The sequence below is a fragment of the Phasianus colchicus genome, chromosome 9 (genome assembly GCF_987193195.1).
Source record: "Phasianus colchicus chromosome 9, bPhaCol1.hap1.1, whole genome shotgun sequence".
Taxonomy (NCBI): domain Eukaryota; kingdom Metazoa; phylum Chordata; class Aves; order Galliformes; family Phasianidae; genus Phasianus; species Phasianus colchicus.
In genome coordinates this window covers 23936217-23951713 of record NC_143444.1, presented here as the reverse complement: position 1 = coordinate 23951713, position 15497 = coordinate 23936217, and the positions used below count along the sequence as shown (strand labels likewise).

Genomic DNA, 15497 nt, shown 5'->3' with positions numbered 1-15497 from the left:
AGCTCTACAAACATCACTCTTTTGAACTGCACTGCAGTGTCAGGCCACCTCCTTCCCCTGCATATCAAAGTCATTAAAGGTGTCCTGAATAAATGTGAACAATCAGTCATAAACATGAGGCAATCTTTTAAATTACAAAGATATGACTGCCTGTTAAGGAACCCATCTGATGTATTTTGTTCATCATTTTTTTATTAAAGCTGATCAAACAGAACCATTAAGTACCTTTTAAAATATTACATTTTCAGGGAATTCCTGCCTGACTTTCAATACAGTAACTGCCCAGATTTTATTTTTTAATTTTTTAATTAAGTAAAAATGTCCTCTCAGCAAGTGAGCTAATTCTTATGTGGGCAAACAAATAAGCAAGCTGTGCACTGCATAGGGTCTGGTCTTCACATATGTCAACACTTGTTGTTTACAAGGACGTGCTACCCCCTGCCAAACAGAGTGCTAACTCCTACAAACACTGATGCATAGTACGAACAATTGGAGCAATTTTCTTGAGGAGTGAGGGCCAGGAGGAATGTTTGTTAGCCATAAGGGTGCTTTAGAGTCACACAGCTTAACAGTGCTAGAAACAAGCAAAATGAAAAACAAATCAGAAACAGTAAGTTTAAAAAAAAATGTTGCTTCACTCTAAGATTTGGAGTACCAATAAGGATGGCTACTATCACACTGAAAAGCAGAGAGCTAGAGAAAGTATTTCAGAAATGAATATTAAGTACACTAGATTAATCTAGTCTTGTCACAAATGATAAAGCTATGATATGATAACTCTGCTTTTAGATGGGCTTACAGAGATCAAATTCCCAGCAAATTGATAATTCATATTAACAAGAAAAAACAGAATTTGGTTCTTTATTTTATTTACATCTTCCTGGCATCAAGAATAGTGTTTTGTGCTTCCTGATGCCGATAGAGGTACGTCTGTGTTAGAAAGGACAATAATTACTTTAGTGATGGGTTGTCTACCTACAGTAGCTGTCCTATCTACAAAAAATTAGTATTGCTAGAGCTACACTGGGCAGCAATAGCTGGTGTTAAGAGTGACAGCAACAGGACTGAAGTAGGACTATCATTCAAAGAGACTTGAACAGTTTAGTACAAATCACATCACTACTCTCTTACTACATGGCATTTGGAAGAGATTAAGCGTGCTGCTACCTACAGGACTTACCAGCTCTTGTAGATAACTGAGTAACTACACTTAGCAGTTCCGTATGCAATTATCATGCAGCCTGCACTGTAGTTTAGAACATACAAATAATTACAAATAATCATTAAGTGTCCCTTCCGCCATAACTTGATATTCACTACACATTTTCTTGTTAACTATGCCTATTTCACTTCCTTCTACTACAAATTCCAGTCAAAGTCCTGAGCTTGGGCACACTGACTCAGCATTTCCAGTTGACATTGATTTAAAAGCAGTATTACCTCTGATACCCTCACAGGAGCAACATGAGGGAGATTTCACCTCTTCATCCCTGCTTGCATGAATCCTTTTTGTTTCATAACAAAAGGTTATATAGATGCTGTAGAAGATATGTGCCTCTCAACTTTCATTCACTTGGTCCAGCATTAAATTCATAGCAAAACTCAAGGCTTTTGCCATGATATAAAATGTTGGTGAATTTGTTTTTGTATTTTTTTAAAAGATTGTTAGAGAACTGCAAGAAAGACTGCCCAGAGAGTTTGTGGAAAATTCAAGACCTGTCTGGACATGGTCCCAAGGCAATCTGCTTGAGAAGAGGTTTAGACAAGAGGACCTCCAGAAGTCCTTTCCAACTTCTATCATTTTACAATTCTGTGAAAGATTAAGTCTTAGTTGCTTCTATTTTTAAGTATGGGAAAAAAAAAAAATTCAACTGCAGAAGGAAACAACCCCTGGATAGCTATCTCCTGAAGAGCTGATTCTCTGAAGCAACAGTAAAAATTACCCAACTGCTAATGCAGTTTTCTGTGCTATTATAAAATTGCTCGTGGGTGCAATTCTATTTAAGGTTTTGACTTCATCTACTCTAGTTTTCATTCCACTTTAGAAGCTGTGCTGGAAAAGTTATTAACGGTGACTGTAATGGCTTCCCTATATAACTGCAGCAAAAATTGAGAAGAAACTTCACTAAAGGAAATCTACATCCTGTAGGGTTACTCTGAGATGCTTTTGGATCACATTTTTTCATTTACGATGGAGATACAAAAGCAGATGATGCAAAGCATGTCACAACTCAAATCTTCAGTGTCAAATGTTAAAACAAATATTAAAAACTATTATTTTCTGATTAGGCGAGGTGGGGTGTAAGTTCATTAATTTCAAAACCATGCAACAACAACAAAGAAAAAAACAGCTTTCTCTTACTGTTCTTAGAACTGAAAACACACCTGTAAATGCAATAATTGTGCCCAACATTTTAAAAACCCAATAAATACCACCTGAACTCACCTGAGACTGCGTGATCGAGGCCGCAGGGCTGGAGAGTGACGCCCTTCCTCATCAGTGATGCTCTCAGTACTGAAATGCTTTGTCAGGAAATGAAGTTCATCTGCCGTGGGCTGAAAGGGCAGCTGGTGCAGCTTCTCCTGAGATGAGCATGATGACTGAGTACAGAAAAAAATACAGAAAAGAAATGCACTAAACGCATGCATAGGGGTCAGCTAATGAATGGAAGAGGAACGGATTCTGCCAGACACTGCACACTCCAGCGGAAAAGAAAGCTACTTATCAGACCAGGTGCCTCTTTTTAACATTCTCAGTAGGCTAAGCCAAACCTTCTGTACAATGACAGAGCTGGTGAGACCAGGACAACTTTGGGAACTAGGAAAGGAATACATATGATTCTGGAACCATTACATCTGATTGTGAAGGTAATTACTGTTAGGAGACAGAAAGGAATGTACATTAACACCAGTGCTACCCTGGAAAGGACAAGGAGGTTCCTGGAGTGGTGAGCAACTTTCCTTTTCCCTCATGCTCTCTTAGCTCAGGAGTTTCACTGGCATGCAGAATGCTATGGAGCTGTGTACACGCAAGAGTTTTCACTGATCACTGGCTCTCCTTGGAAATTGCTGCATTAAGTAGTCTGTATTTTACTTCTCCTTAATCTCCATTTAATTTCTTCCTTTCTTTACCCATCACACTTCCTTTCTAGCCAAGTAGGAAATAATAAAATGGAAGTAGCTGACTTTGCAGAGCCATAGGATTAATAGTTTCCTGTTATAAACAGTAAAGCAGTTCATTTGTGTTTAAATAAGATAATAAATTTATATGACATGTCTTGTGATAAGGATAGATGTGAAACAGATTTAATTCTTGAACCTGTATAAACTTAAACTCAGAAAAAAAAAGTGTTGGTAACATCAAATATTGGACGTTCCAGGGGAAAAAGCTGTAGGCAACTAAGGGCTGCACTTCTTGGGATTTTTTTTCAACATCCTTTCCATTTACAAAAAATAAGAAAACATATTACATAAAGAAAAATTATAAAAACCTCTGAAATGCCAGAGCAGCACTGAGTAACACCAGTGGGGCTTATGAAAAGCACCATACTAACCTAAGTTCTGAGACTCCTTACTGATCTGATTAAATTTAACTGTGCACACTTTTTTGGTGGAAGATTTTCTCCTTTTGCTACAATGGCCCTCACTCCAACAGGAAAGCAGAGCATCCTAGCACCAGAAGAATGTGTTTTGGGGAATAACACACAATCTGATACATGTGACCAAAGTTTTAACTCACCTAGCATGCTGTTCTAGACAGTGGTTCTGGGAAAAGAAAGCTAATAAATATGGCTGAGCAGTGAAAGCCAAATGCTACTAAGGCTGCTCACTGACTCCAGCGTGTCTATAACACTGATAAAGAAAACATTCTGAGATCACCTAAATTAGGTGCATCCAAATTTGCCAAGAGAGTAACAACTACTCTTGAACTGAAGAAAAACTGCTGCAGAACCAATCAGATGAAGAACTGAATGCGAGCACTTACAAACCTGAAGTTCTTTTCCTTTGATAACAAAGAAACTATGCAGTGCCCAACACATTGCAGAGAAAAGAATCCATCTGAAAGTTTTAGGGTGTGAATGAAATCATCAAGGATAGCTGGAACAGGGAACTATCAATTCCCATGTCTTCCTTCAGGCAGGCCTAGGTGCACATATCACATTAGGAAGTCCCATCCAGCCATGTCCATCTAGAGACAACTATGCAGATGGTGTAAAAGCTTACACTGCTCTTACTGTGTTGAAGACACAGCAGAGTCTGAGTATCTGACAGCCCCTCTCCTCACAGCTATTCTGCTTATGCCAAACACAGGAAAGATTCTCTTTATTACAGAATGATGCAAGCACTCTTTGACTTCAGGAGCTTTCTTTGATCACCTGTCTTACACCATACAAAGAGTAAGAAGCATCTGCTTATGCAAAAACAGCAACACACTTTTCAAAGTAAAGGTGTTTGTCATTTGTGATGAATAACACCAAGACTGCAGAAGAGCAGGAAGACTAAAGGCTCAGGCTTATGAAGTGCTGCATTAACAGCTATTCGAGCTTTGGCATTAGAAATGCATCTCTTATTCAAAACAAAATTAAACTAAAACTGCCACATTAAAAAATTTGCACATATCAAGTTACTACAGTTAGAAAAGAAAAATCAAAACTGAAATTCCAGAAGAAAACATATCTCCTAACTGCAAAGCCACTGGCAAAGCTGTATTAGTGAGCTCATGGAGGGTCCACCGAATTCCTTCCTCTCTTAAAAGAAAACAGATCATAAAGTTTGTAGTTCCAGGGAATAATGAAGGACAGCTCTGGAGATAAAGACCATGATGAGAAATGAACTTTCCTCTGCCTTTCTAGCAGCCTTAGGGCATGCAGCTTTCTCAGAAAAAAGCACAAAGTGAAACACTTCAGAAATATTGATTTTTAACTAATCATAGCACTGTACTCAATACTTGCAGCAGCTTAACACAAGCATTCCCCTGGTGTCTTAATTACAGATGCAGAATTGGCCAACTCTTCAATAAAATAAAAAAAAAAATCAAACTAATTACATAGTACTACACACAAACTCTGCATCTAGAAAATGAATAGCAAATTAAGTGCTTAAAAATAATTGTGTATTGGCCCATTCAAGTGACTATTCTACACCCATGTAACTTGAAAGAACTTCTCCAGCTCTTTCAGTGTTGGTCTGATGAAGTCTTCACTATTGTCATGAAAAGGATAAATATGGTGGGGTTTATTAAGTGTCATCCATCAACTGGAATCAAAAATTCAAGCAGAATCGAGAGGTTTTCACTGACCTTAGAACAGATAACTGCCTCGGTTTGTTCAGTTTGTTGCTTGGTAGAAAGCAGATCTATGATCATAGAAATATATGACAGCTCTGTGCCATGCAGAAACTCAGGCCCAGCAGAACACAGTGACATTTTTCTTCTTGATACTTCATTTCCTACTGATATGTACACCAGAAAGAAGGTCTGCTGCCATCCTTCTCTCTTGCTTGAAAATACAATCTACAGGACTGATCACACCAAATGGAAGCCCACCATTCTGTTATGTTCTTATCCATGGGATTAATTTGCCGTGCTCTACTGACAAACCTCTTAAAATCTTCTTACTTCAGTTTTAAAGTCTATACAGGCATAATGCTGCTTATCAACTCCAGAGGTGTTATTCAGATCAATTCAAATTAATTCTAATCTACAAAATACTATGACAATAGCGTTGTCGTTGATGAGTAGTAAAGAGGATTGCCTTAGAAACGTGGTACTAAGTTTAATGGCTCCAAGACTGCTTCAGTACTTCCTAAACATCATGTTTCAATGTTTTTCTGAGATTGTAAAACTGGATCAGAAAGAAGACAAGAGAGGAAAGACTCAGCTACGTAGAAAAAAGAAAAAAAAAAAATGGAAATAAAGGTTTTAATCTATTTCCTGCAGGATGGTGAACTCAGATCTACACATGACTATCACCACTTGCTTTGTACTGTACCATTCTGTTTTCCATTGCTTACAGCTATGATACACTATTTAGACTGATGCTTTCTATGTGACATGTCTATCTCTCTTTTATGGAAAAGTTTCAATCAAAATGATCTAGCTGTTTCAGGGAACACTGCAAGACAGGAATATTCTTTCTTTTCTATGTCAGAAAACTGGCAACTTTCTAAAAGTAGCTTTCATGTTCCTTTTTCAAAACGAATAGTGATACATCCACAGATTTATCTTGCTACTTTTGCTCCCTCCATGAACAACTACCCCAAGGCTGGTCAAACTATAATTTCTTGAGAAAACTGCTTATCACATCAGAAAATAAGGACTTAAGACACTGCAGACAGTTTGGTCTCCAACTTCACAGGCTTCACAGCGTTCTCAGTGATTATCAATGACCTGACTACTTACTTCACCCCTACATAAAGTAACTACATATGTTCCATACTCCAATAAATTGTCACCTGTCCCTTAAAGAGGGCACAGTGAGGGCTTATAGTGATAAAGGTTTATTTTAAGACTACAGAAGCAAAAGCAGAGCTCCCTTTTAAAAGCTGCTCTCTGGTACTTAAATACAAAATACTATTTTGTACTGCTTGGCAATGAAACTAGGACCACCTTCTTCCACGCTGCTAATGAAATGCTCTCTCACATTTCTCTTTGCTCCTCTCTATACACCTGTACATGTACCTCTCCTCCATCAGGAGAGCGAAATCAAGTCTAGTCTTCATCTAAGGAGAGAAGTAGTTAAAAAAAAAAAATAAATCTTAAAAGTCCTGAAGGACTAAATATAACAAACTAGAAATAAAGATAATGCACTAGAAATAGTGCAAACTAGAGTCTGCAGAACATATGAAGCGATCAGATGATATTAATGACAAAAAATCAAGTATTAATCATGTCAACTTATAGCTAAAAGGAAAATTTTGACCCCAATCTCTTCTCCTAATATATGGAATGAATTTAACACTCGTGTTCCAAGGACATATGAAGATCAATTTGTACTTGAGAGGGTTTATGGATGAACTTACTAGAACATTTCAGAAAGAAAATAATGATACTGCACTCAGAGTAAGATTATTACTCATTAAGATTAATTATTTAGTAAGATTAATATTCACGGAGTACTGAGTCCTAGGTAAGTATTACAATTACCAGGAACACATTCTAAACAGTACATATAAAACAAAACAATCAGAGTAAGTATTATAGAAAGAAGGAATGATATGTGACCACACTGTTAAGATACTCACCATTAACACATACACAAAAGCATGTTGACTCAAGCCTGACAGGTAGACTTAGCATTTCCAGTCTTTCTATGCATGGCATTGTAAGACTGTTATGTAGATAAACACAATTTATATGCACAAACTAAAGAATAAGATTAATTGTATGAAGTATCTGAGAGCTATAAGGTTAAAATGGTGTTGGTGCCTTCCTGATGATAACAACATATCAGCCTTTTGAAAGTACAGAAGAATTCAAGCAAACTGCAGACAACCTTTCTAACGACAAGTAAGAAATTAAAAGCTACATTAGGAGATTCAAATTATTGAAGTTGAGTTAACAGATGTGGATTATCAGTTTTTCCTTCTGCTAGCAGATTTTAACACTAAGAACATGAAAGCAGATGAGGATTTCATTTCCCAGTTAAAAAAAAGCTGAGATCTTGCTGGCAATTATGTGCTCAGAGCCCTGCCATTTCTGACACATCATGTCTCAACCAAGCAGTCGAGCCAAGTGCTACACGGGGATTTCACCAATAGTAAAGGCAAAGTGCAAGATGATAGGAGCTGGGAAATGGAGGAAGAAGCAGTGGAACCAACAATTAAAACAATTTTTAAAAAATAATTAGTATATTTAATAATGTTAGCAAAAAAAATGAAGGAAGATCAGATATTTTAGTAAAGACTCAGAAGCAGATTTGTTAGGGTGTGTTTGTACAATCTGAATTGCTTGGAAAAGTCTGGGTCACTTACTGAAACTGTTGAACTGGGAGTGTTTGTTCCATATCCCGATGAGGGAAGGGAAGCCAAGGACCAGCGGCGTCCATCCGTTCTGAGGAAAGAAGCAAAGGAAATTACTGCAATAGATGTACTGTGGTCAATACTTGGAGGAAATAAACATCTACCCCCAAATCTCTTAACCATATGGGTTTTCTAAAGTCTTGAGATATTCAAGTAGACCAGGTGTCTTTGTGAAAAATCAGCAAAGCTACATTTCAAGAGAAACAAATAAGTGATCTTGGAAAAGATAAAGCAAATGGACATCAGATTCCTGCATTACATTAAGTAGATGCTTTTTAAATATTGCCAGTTGTGCAAAAATTGACATTCCAGAAATGAACAAATAAAACAGACTTCTTTGAAAAAGGCACTTTTGCCTAAAGCTGTTATGCAGTTCCTTGTCTTTCAAATAATGCTGAAAATTGAGGGAGAAAAAAATGTTTTAAATGATGAACTTAGTGGAAGTGGTCTTGTTTGTTTACCTTGTCATAGCCAGTAAACATGATTCCCAGGGAAAATAGACAAAATACCCTGAAAATACTGTCAGACAGTTCTTGTTTTTATCAGTGTCAGAACTAAGGACGGTTCTTTTTGGAGAATAATCAGTACTGCACTTCTTGAAACCCTCTTCTCCCACTAAAACCCACCTCAGTGAGCTTGGAACCAAACTCAATTCATCCCAGCCCACTGTGCTTTTTCTGCCTCTAATTTCATCTCAATCTTGAAGGCATTTTGATTCCTGTAATTAAAAGTGTGTCTTCTTGCATTTTGGGATGAGTGCTAAAGAAGTCTCCCTCACATCAGTTCCAGCTCACTCGTTTGCTTTGCTATGGCAGACTATCAGTAGCTGCTCATAAAGGGAAACTGAATTAGAGCAGTTCCTCATTCTAACTGACTTTGGAAAGACTTTGTGGTTTTGGATGTACATCGATACAGTGCATTTCTGCAGGCACACTGTAAAATAAGATGCCTCTTATGGATCTGAAATACTGCTTATAAAATCTCAATTGCTGTCTTTGCAGCAATATTTCTCATCCCACTACGAATATACAATGCCTCAATCTACAGAGAAAACTTCAGCGCACACCCAGACATAAAGATCTGTTTATTTTCAGGTACTTTGCCATCTACTTTAGAACAAGAGGGAAATAAACCCACTGTTCCATATTATTGAAAGAGTATTATATCAAGAGAGTTTTTAAAAGGATTCATGCTTCATGCATAAAAATACTCAAGCTGTAACGCAGACTTCTATGCATGCATACATTATAGCTAAACCCCATTTAGCCACAAGTCGTGTTCTCCTTGGCAAGACAAACATGAAAAATTCCAGGAGAAATTCTTTTCTTAACCCTGAAAAACCACCAGTGTCAGCACTGCAAAGTCACTGAGTCATGTGGCAGCAAATGGACACCACGAGTCAGCTGCAGAGATCTTCATTCAGCTACTCCTAGAGCACATGGGTGCTGGTTGGACCTGCAGGCCAATGATTTGATTTCAGTTTGGACCCTCAGCCCCAAAGAGGGAGAATATTTACCTATCTTCCCGAAGAGTAGACAGGAATGAATAATTCCATCATTTTTTGCAAAAGGAAAGCCTAACTCTTCTTTTAGTGATCAGCCTAAATTGGGCATTGAGAGAACTTTAGTATTTTCATTTTGACGACTTTAAAACAAATCCTTCTTCATTAGAAAGTTACAGGATACCTCTTTATGCTTGGGCTATTTTCTACTGATGCAATCTAGGCAAGAAATGTGCCAAGCCATCAGGGCAACATGTATCAGCTGCACATCTAACAGAAAGAGGTGAGGCAGGAAAGAAAACTTTCAAATTGAAGGCATCGGGAACTAGATTTTAATAGAAATTTCCTCTCTCATTTATGCAAAACATTTCAAAGCTGCTTCAGTGCTTTGTTAATAAAAATTTATTTTCAGAGAGACTTCATGCAATATTCCTTCAGGAAAAGATACTTGGAAAGTAATTTTTAGGTCTTTTATTTTATTGCAAAATAAACTTAGCTAGGACATGGAAGCAATGAGTTTTGCCTTTTAAATGTTAGTTTGTTAATTAGGAGGGTTTTTTTTTTTTTTATGGCAGTTACAATGCTATTTCATGAACACAGATGAATTTCAAAATGAGGTGTTAGAAGAACAAAGCATCTTCTCACAAAGCACTACCACTTTAACATTTTAGGTCAAAATGCATAGTTTTATTATTTGGTAATCAAAAGCTGAATGCCTAAATGGGGTTTTCACAGTGTGAACTTGTTAGGGACACAGGCTGGTGCCTGGCTGCACAGAAGCATGGTTCACACACACACACACACAACAGCAATACGACGCACATTACCTGTCTGCTCTGTGTCCATGGCTGTATGGAAGAAATCATACAGTGGTAATGAGGGACAGAGAAGTAAAAGATACACATGATTTGAGGGGAAAAATAACAATAAACCTTTATGCTCTGTGTTATTGATATTCCACTAAGGTCATTTCTACTGAATATAGACAAAATTAACCATGTTTTCTTACTCATACAAGAGAATTTCTGAACACACTGACTTTATGAGTGTGAAGAAGCCATTGAAATGGCACCTAGTGAGAGATTTTTGATTAAGCACAAGTCAAATTAAGGACAATCTTGCAGTCTATTGTAGTGAATTTAATTTTACAACAGACTTATTTGAATGTGCTCCCTACTCCAACCCAAGAACCCACTCATCACAATGCGATAAGCAAAGAAGGGAAATCACAAACCATGTCCAAAGAGAATAATAAATGAAGAAATTGTATCAAATATAAAATGTGGGGAAACAGCAAGAAATAACTTCTGTGACAACCATGGGAAAAAAAACAGGTACGAACTCTCTCCTGAGACCCAAACAATGCTGAACAAAAGGGTACAGTGACATATCCATTTGTCTGAGGTAACAGCGAAAAACATTTTGAATTACTTAACGCCGTACTTCCCACAGATGTTATTGTGATACTCTGCTTGATAATATAATACATACATGTGGTACTGCTGGCATAGCTATTCAGGGTGTAATACAAGTAGAAAATAGAAACAAACTTCTAAAACAAGCTGAGCTTAAGTGTTCTTTTCAGTGACTGAGAAAGTATGCAGAGCAGCATGCAAGCCGTAAAATGAACCAAAGCATATAATAGGACAGACCTAACTATTGTTTGTCTATTTCTTTAAAAATAAGGAAGAAAGAAAAGTAGGAAGGGACACATTTCTGAGTTTTAGTATTAAAACTTATTTTCTGTTTGGAAATTTGGAAAGCAATTTTACTAAGGTGGCTGGAACAGCCAACAGCTGATGTTGAGCTTTGACAGTGGTTTCAGCTGCAACTTTCCTCCTGTGATCCGAGGTCCAGATACTCTGAAAACTGGAAAAATTCCAGTTGACATCAACAGAACATATGAAATACACTCAAATTAAGCTCAGATTCCTCTATAAAAATAGATGTGGATGCATGAATCCATTCTAATTGTTTTACCACCAGTTAAAACTTTAACTATTTTTTCCCTCTAAGGGAATATGAAAATACATATTCAGATCATCAAATTTCACATGATTTTATAAAGTTTCTCTATCATATTAAGATCAAAATCTACTTCAAGCAGTATTCAAGGACACCAGGTCTTCTAGCAAACCACATCACTGGAAAAAAACACTCCAGGATTTACCCAATGTCCAGACAAAGGGTATGCCTCCGGCTTCCTTAAACCCAGCCTGTTCCCAAATCCCAACCCTCCACTCTTATTTGATGTTTTGATACCTAACCTTTCCCTATCTAGTCCTCAAGCCAATCTCTTTGTCAGAAAACTTGCTGCCTCTCAGAATGATCACACCTTTCCTGTTTTCAGGTCATTCTAACACAGATAAGAAGTTGAAGCGTTTAGCAAATTAAAAATATCCTTCTCACACATGAATCGAGCAATCCAGCTTCCCTGCCTAAATTTTGCTTGGGATCTCCTTTATTATTTTTTTGTTGCTGTTTTTTTCTTTCTCAACCAAATTTAACTTTCTGCATTGTGATCCATTCCTGCCTTCCTGATGAGATACGAAATTCAATACTCCATTTGTCTGCTTCTCCCAGATGTCTTTATTCTTCCTGTCCTGCTCCTTACACTAAATTGATCACTAATAGTATCAGATTTCTTTCCAACAGTATGATCTACAGTGTAACAAGCATTTGTCTAGCACTCACTACAGGACAGATGATAGCTTTGCATTCAAGTCTTTCAACACTGTTCTTCTTTTAGCAGTTCCTGTAGACTTGTGATTTCAATTATCAGCTGTCTTCCTTGTCAGAGCAATAACATATTCCTGACACCAATGCCCAAGATAGTAGAGAAAACTAAAAAGTTGCTACCACTCAGAAGGCAGTGAATGAATGCAGAGTGCACGCCTGATTTTGGTATGTCTGTGTCTTTGTGCCGACATGGCAGAACAGAAGGGCAGACGTACAAAGCACCTCCGTTACTCAGAGAGAAGAGGATCTAGGATTACCACTGAGACAGAGTTATTCTATTCACAACTTAGGCATTGTGACTAAACGGCTTGTTATCTCACACAGCCTATATGTCACCTCCCTGGGAGAACACTGCCTCCTCCCCAGGCTCTATTTACAGCTTTATCAACTTTTGATCATTTCTATGTCTCAAAAGCACCTAATACATTCTCAGTGTTGCCAAGGCCTAAACAAAAAGAGAATAAAATAGAACTACAAATATCAGAGAAAGCAAACCATGACAAAAAATACTTGTAACCTGTAGGCAACTTCTAAACTCAAGTTTAGAAACCCTATTTGTCTGCCAATCCAGGCGAATGTATCCTGACTTACCTTCGGGCAGGAACAAAGGAAAAATGAGCAGGAGCATTTGGAGAGAAGTTTCTAGGGCTGTCCAAAGGGCTGCCACCTGTTAGAGGGAGCAAACAAAGTCAGTCACATTTGCAGCAGAGGATCTTCTCACTGTGCACAAACACCCTCAATACCAAGTTGTACCTGCAAATGATTGACAATATGCTTTGTGCTCTTGATCATTTGAGCATTAGTTTGCGAAAGAAATACGACTTGATCAGAACCTTACCTCCTTTTGAAGTAATTTAAGATACACATTTTCTTGTTCTTAAATAGGTTTCTTGTTCTTAATAGGTAGTGCATCGTATATACACAATATAGTCTCTCAGTATTACGTAACAATCCCTATACAATATACAATCCTATAGAAACCTAACATTTCTCAATGAAAAACCTGGGTTAGAAATGATACTGATGACACTTTCAGGAATAATAAGTAGGAGGAAAGTATCTTCATACTTACTCTGTTTATCGCTGCTGAATGCAAAATTCACTGAGGGAGAAAAAAATGCCACAGGAAGTACATGTAATAAAAGGACTACAGACACACAGAAGATGCTCAAGTGAGAAAGCATTAACATTCACCCTAACCACCACCTCATCAAAAAAATACAATGAAAATGAAAGAGCCAGTGACTTCACGCACTGAAGAAAAAATAACATTAGATTTTCAATTGGCACAAGAATCTTTTTTCCCAGCTTTGTCGTATGATGTGTAGGCATACAGTTGGTAAGCAGTGCTCTGCAATGTCTTCAAAGAAAAAAGCAGCCACTTACGGAAGCCCTTCTGAAAGCCAGAATCATTTATAGACTAACTGCAGAAACCTTTGAAATTTAGAAGATGAATTAGTAGCTTCATGTCAGCGAGTGTACTCTTTCTATCAGGCATATTCTTAAGTGGTTTGCTCTTTCAGATCCTTAATACAAGCACAAAAGAGAAACTATCCATAGTAAGCATATGCCAGCAGCAATTTCTCTGAGTAAAAACAACATTAAAACGTGAGCAGGAAAACAAGCAGATACTGGACAAGCAATGCTCTGCAAGCTACATGGTCATCAGAAAGGTCTTCAGATGTAGATCTCATATAAAAAAGTCATGTTAAAGGTGAGCATCAGCAATGGCTAATCCCAATAAAGTTACTCGTGTACCTTACGTGTTATGCTGAGCAGAAGGTGAAGACAAGCACTGTGCTCACTGGAAGGTTTGCAGTCACTCCTACCTAACACACACATGCAGGTAGGAAGGGGGAGAGAGGAAGGAGCCGACGCTTCCAGGCCGTGACGGTGTCCCAGTGCCGGGCAGCTCCATCTGGCCTACATGTGCACGGGGACAAGAGCAGCTGGTCGGGAATACAGCAGCCTCGGGCTGATCTGGTGTGTGCCAAGGGGTGATGGGAGAGCTGGGGAGGGAAGCGTGATCCAGCACAATCTGCTTCACCAAGAGAGAACTGAATGAAAAACAAAGGTGTGGGCAACAAGCTTGTTTTCCTGTGGGTCACTTTTGGTTTGCGTTTTAATGTGTTGTTGTAAAATATTAGTTAAGAACTAACGACAGCTCAGTGTAATAGGACACAATGCATGCCTTCACCCAAAACTGACTGCCACCAAACCCATTCCCAGTGTACCCTAGGCAGCAAGGGGAGAAACACCACCAGAAATCAATAAGATGACAAATACTGGCGCTTCATTTATTAAGCTTGCACTCACTTGGCTTCTTATGTGAAGTGAAAAGCCAGAGCCGTTTTACTGCTGGGCTAAGACTAGTTTTCACAGTCTAGATGGCACTGCAAGCTTACAAGAACAGTGAAAAGCAACAATAGCAACAGAATGACCAACTCAATGTGCAGAAGCGCGTGTTCTGGCAGCAGCACAAGGCTAGGGCTGGGGTAGAGACGTATTTGCTAGCAGAACAAAAAGCTAAAAGAGCAGCTAAGATCAGGAGATGTGGCAGAATGAGGCCTGCAGGAAGCAGTGCAGGTATCCCAGCAAAGCAAAGGAGTCTGCCTGTCCTGGTAGGAGCCTGGGTGTTCACATACCCACTGCAGATTTGCTGCTTTTGCTGGCATCGAGATGATCTTTCTGAACAAAAAGCCCACTGCTGTTATAAACAGGCAGTGAACTGTCATCATCTGTTTAATATCTTCATCAATCTTTTGTAAACTCTCTACATTATGATCAAAATAGGATTTCAGAGTAACTGAGCAAATTGGGTAATGACAGTTTTTAACTTTTGAAATTAACTATGTGGGTGTTCGAAGTCTTCTGAGCCTGCACAATCTGGTATGGAGATACTATTAATTTTTAAGTAACAACTTTTTCAGATTTATATAGCATATTTCCTACCAGACACTGGAATTTTAATTAGATCCCCAGTGAGTTGCTTCGAGTTTTAAAATGAAAAGCAATTAGTTTTTCTACTCAATTCAAGTCTGGGTGAAGCTTTTAAAACAACAACAGGGAAAAGGGGAATTACTACTTTCCCTAAAATTTCCCAGTACTGCTGCATCTGCTCTAGTTGAAGGAATTTTAATAAGAAAAGCCTTACTGCAATGGTCTCATTCACTGAGGCTGATCGAAACTCTATTCTGTTAGCAAAGGTAAATTCCCCTGTTGCTCAGGGGTTATAGTT

At 38.1% G+C, this 15497-nt stretch overlaps 1 protein-coding gene across 16 annotated transcripts in view; it reads right to left on the bottom strand.

Annotated features, from left to right (window-relative positions):
• MAST2 (microtubule associated serine/threonine kinase 2) overlaps positions 1–15497 on the bottom strand; it is a 192033-nt gene that overhangs the window by 40076 nt on the left and 136460 nt on the right. For 12 of the 16 annotated variants that reach the window (XM_090146608.1, XM_090146607.1, XM_090146605.1 and 9 more), the window contains 5 exons: positions 12851–12926; positions 10348–10368; positions 7972–8050; positions 2447–2601; positions 1181–1246 (listed from right to left, as the gene is read on the bottom strand). In XM_090146608.1, coding sequence (XP_090002734.1) covers positions 1181–1246; positions 2447–2601; positions 7972–8050; positions 10348–10368; positions 12851–12926 — 397 coding nt within the window. The remainder of the gene's footprint in view (positions 1–1180; positions 1247–2446; positions 2602–7971; positions 8051–10347; positions 10369–12850; positions 12927–15497) is intronic. The other 4 variants (XM_090146609.1, XM_031601596.2, XM_090146611.1 and 1 more) reach the window with 2 other exon arrangements.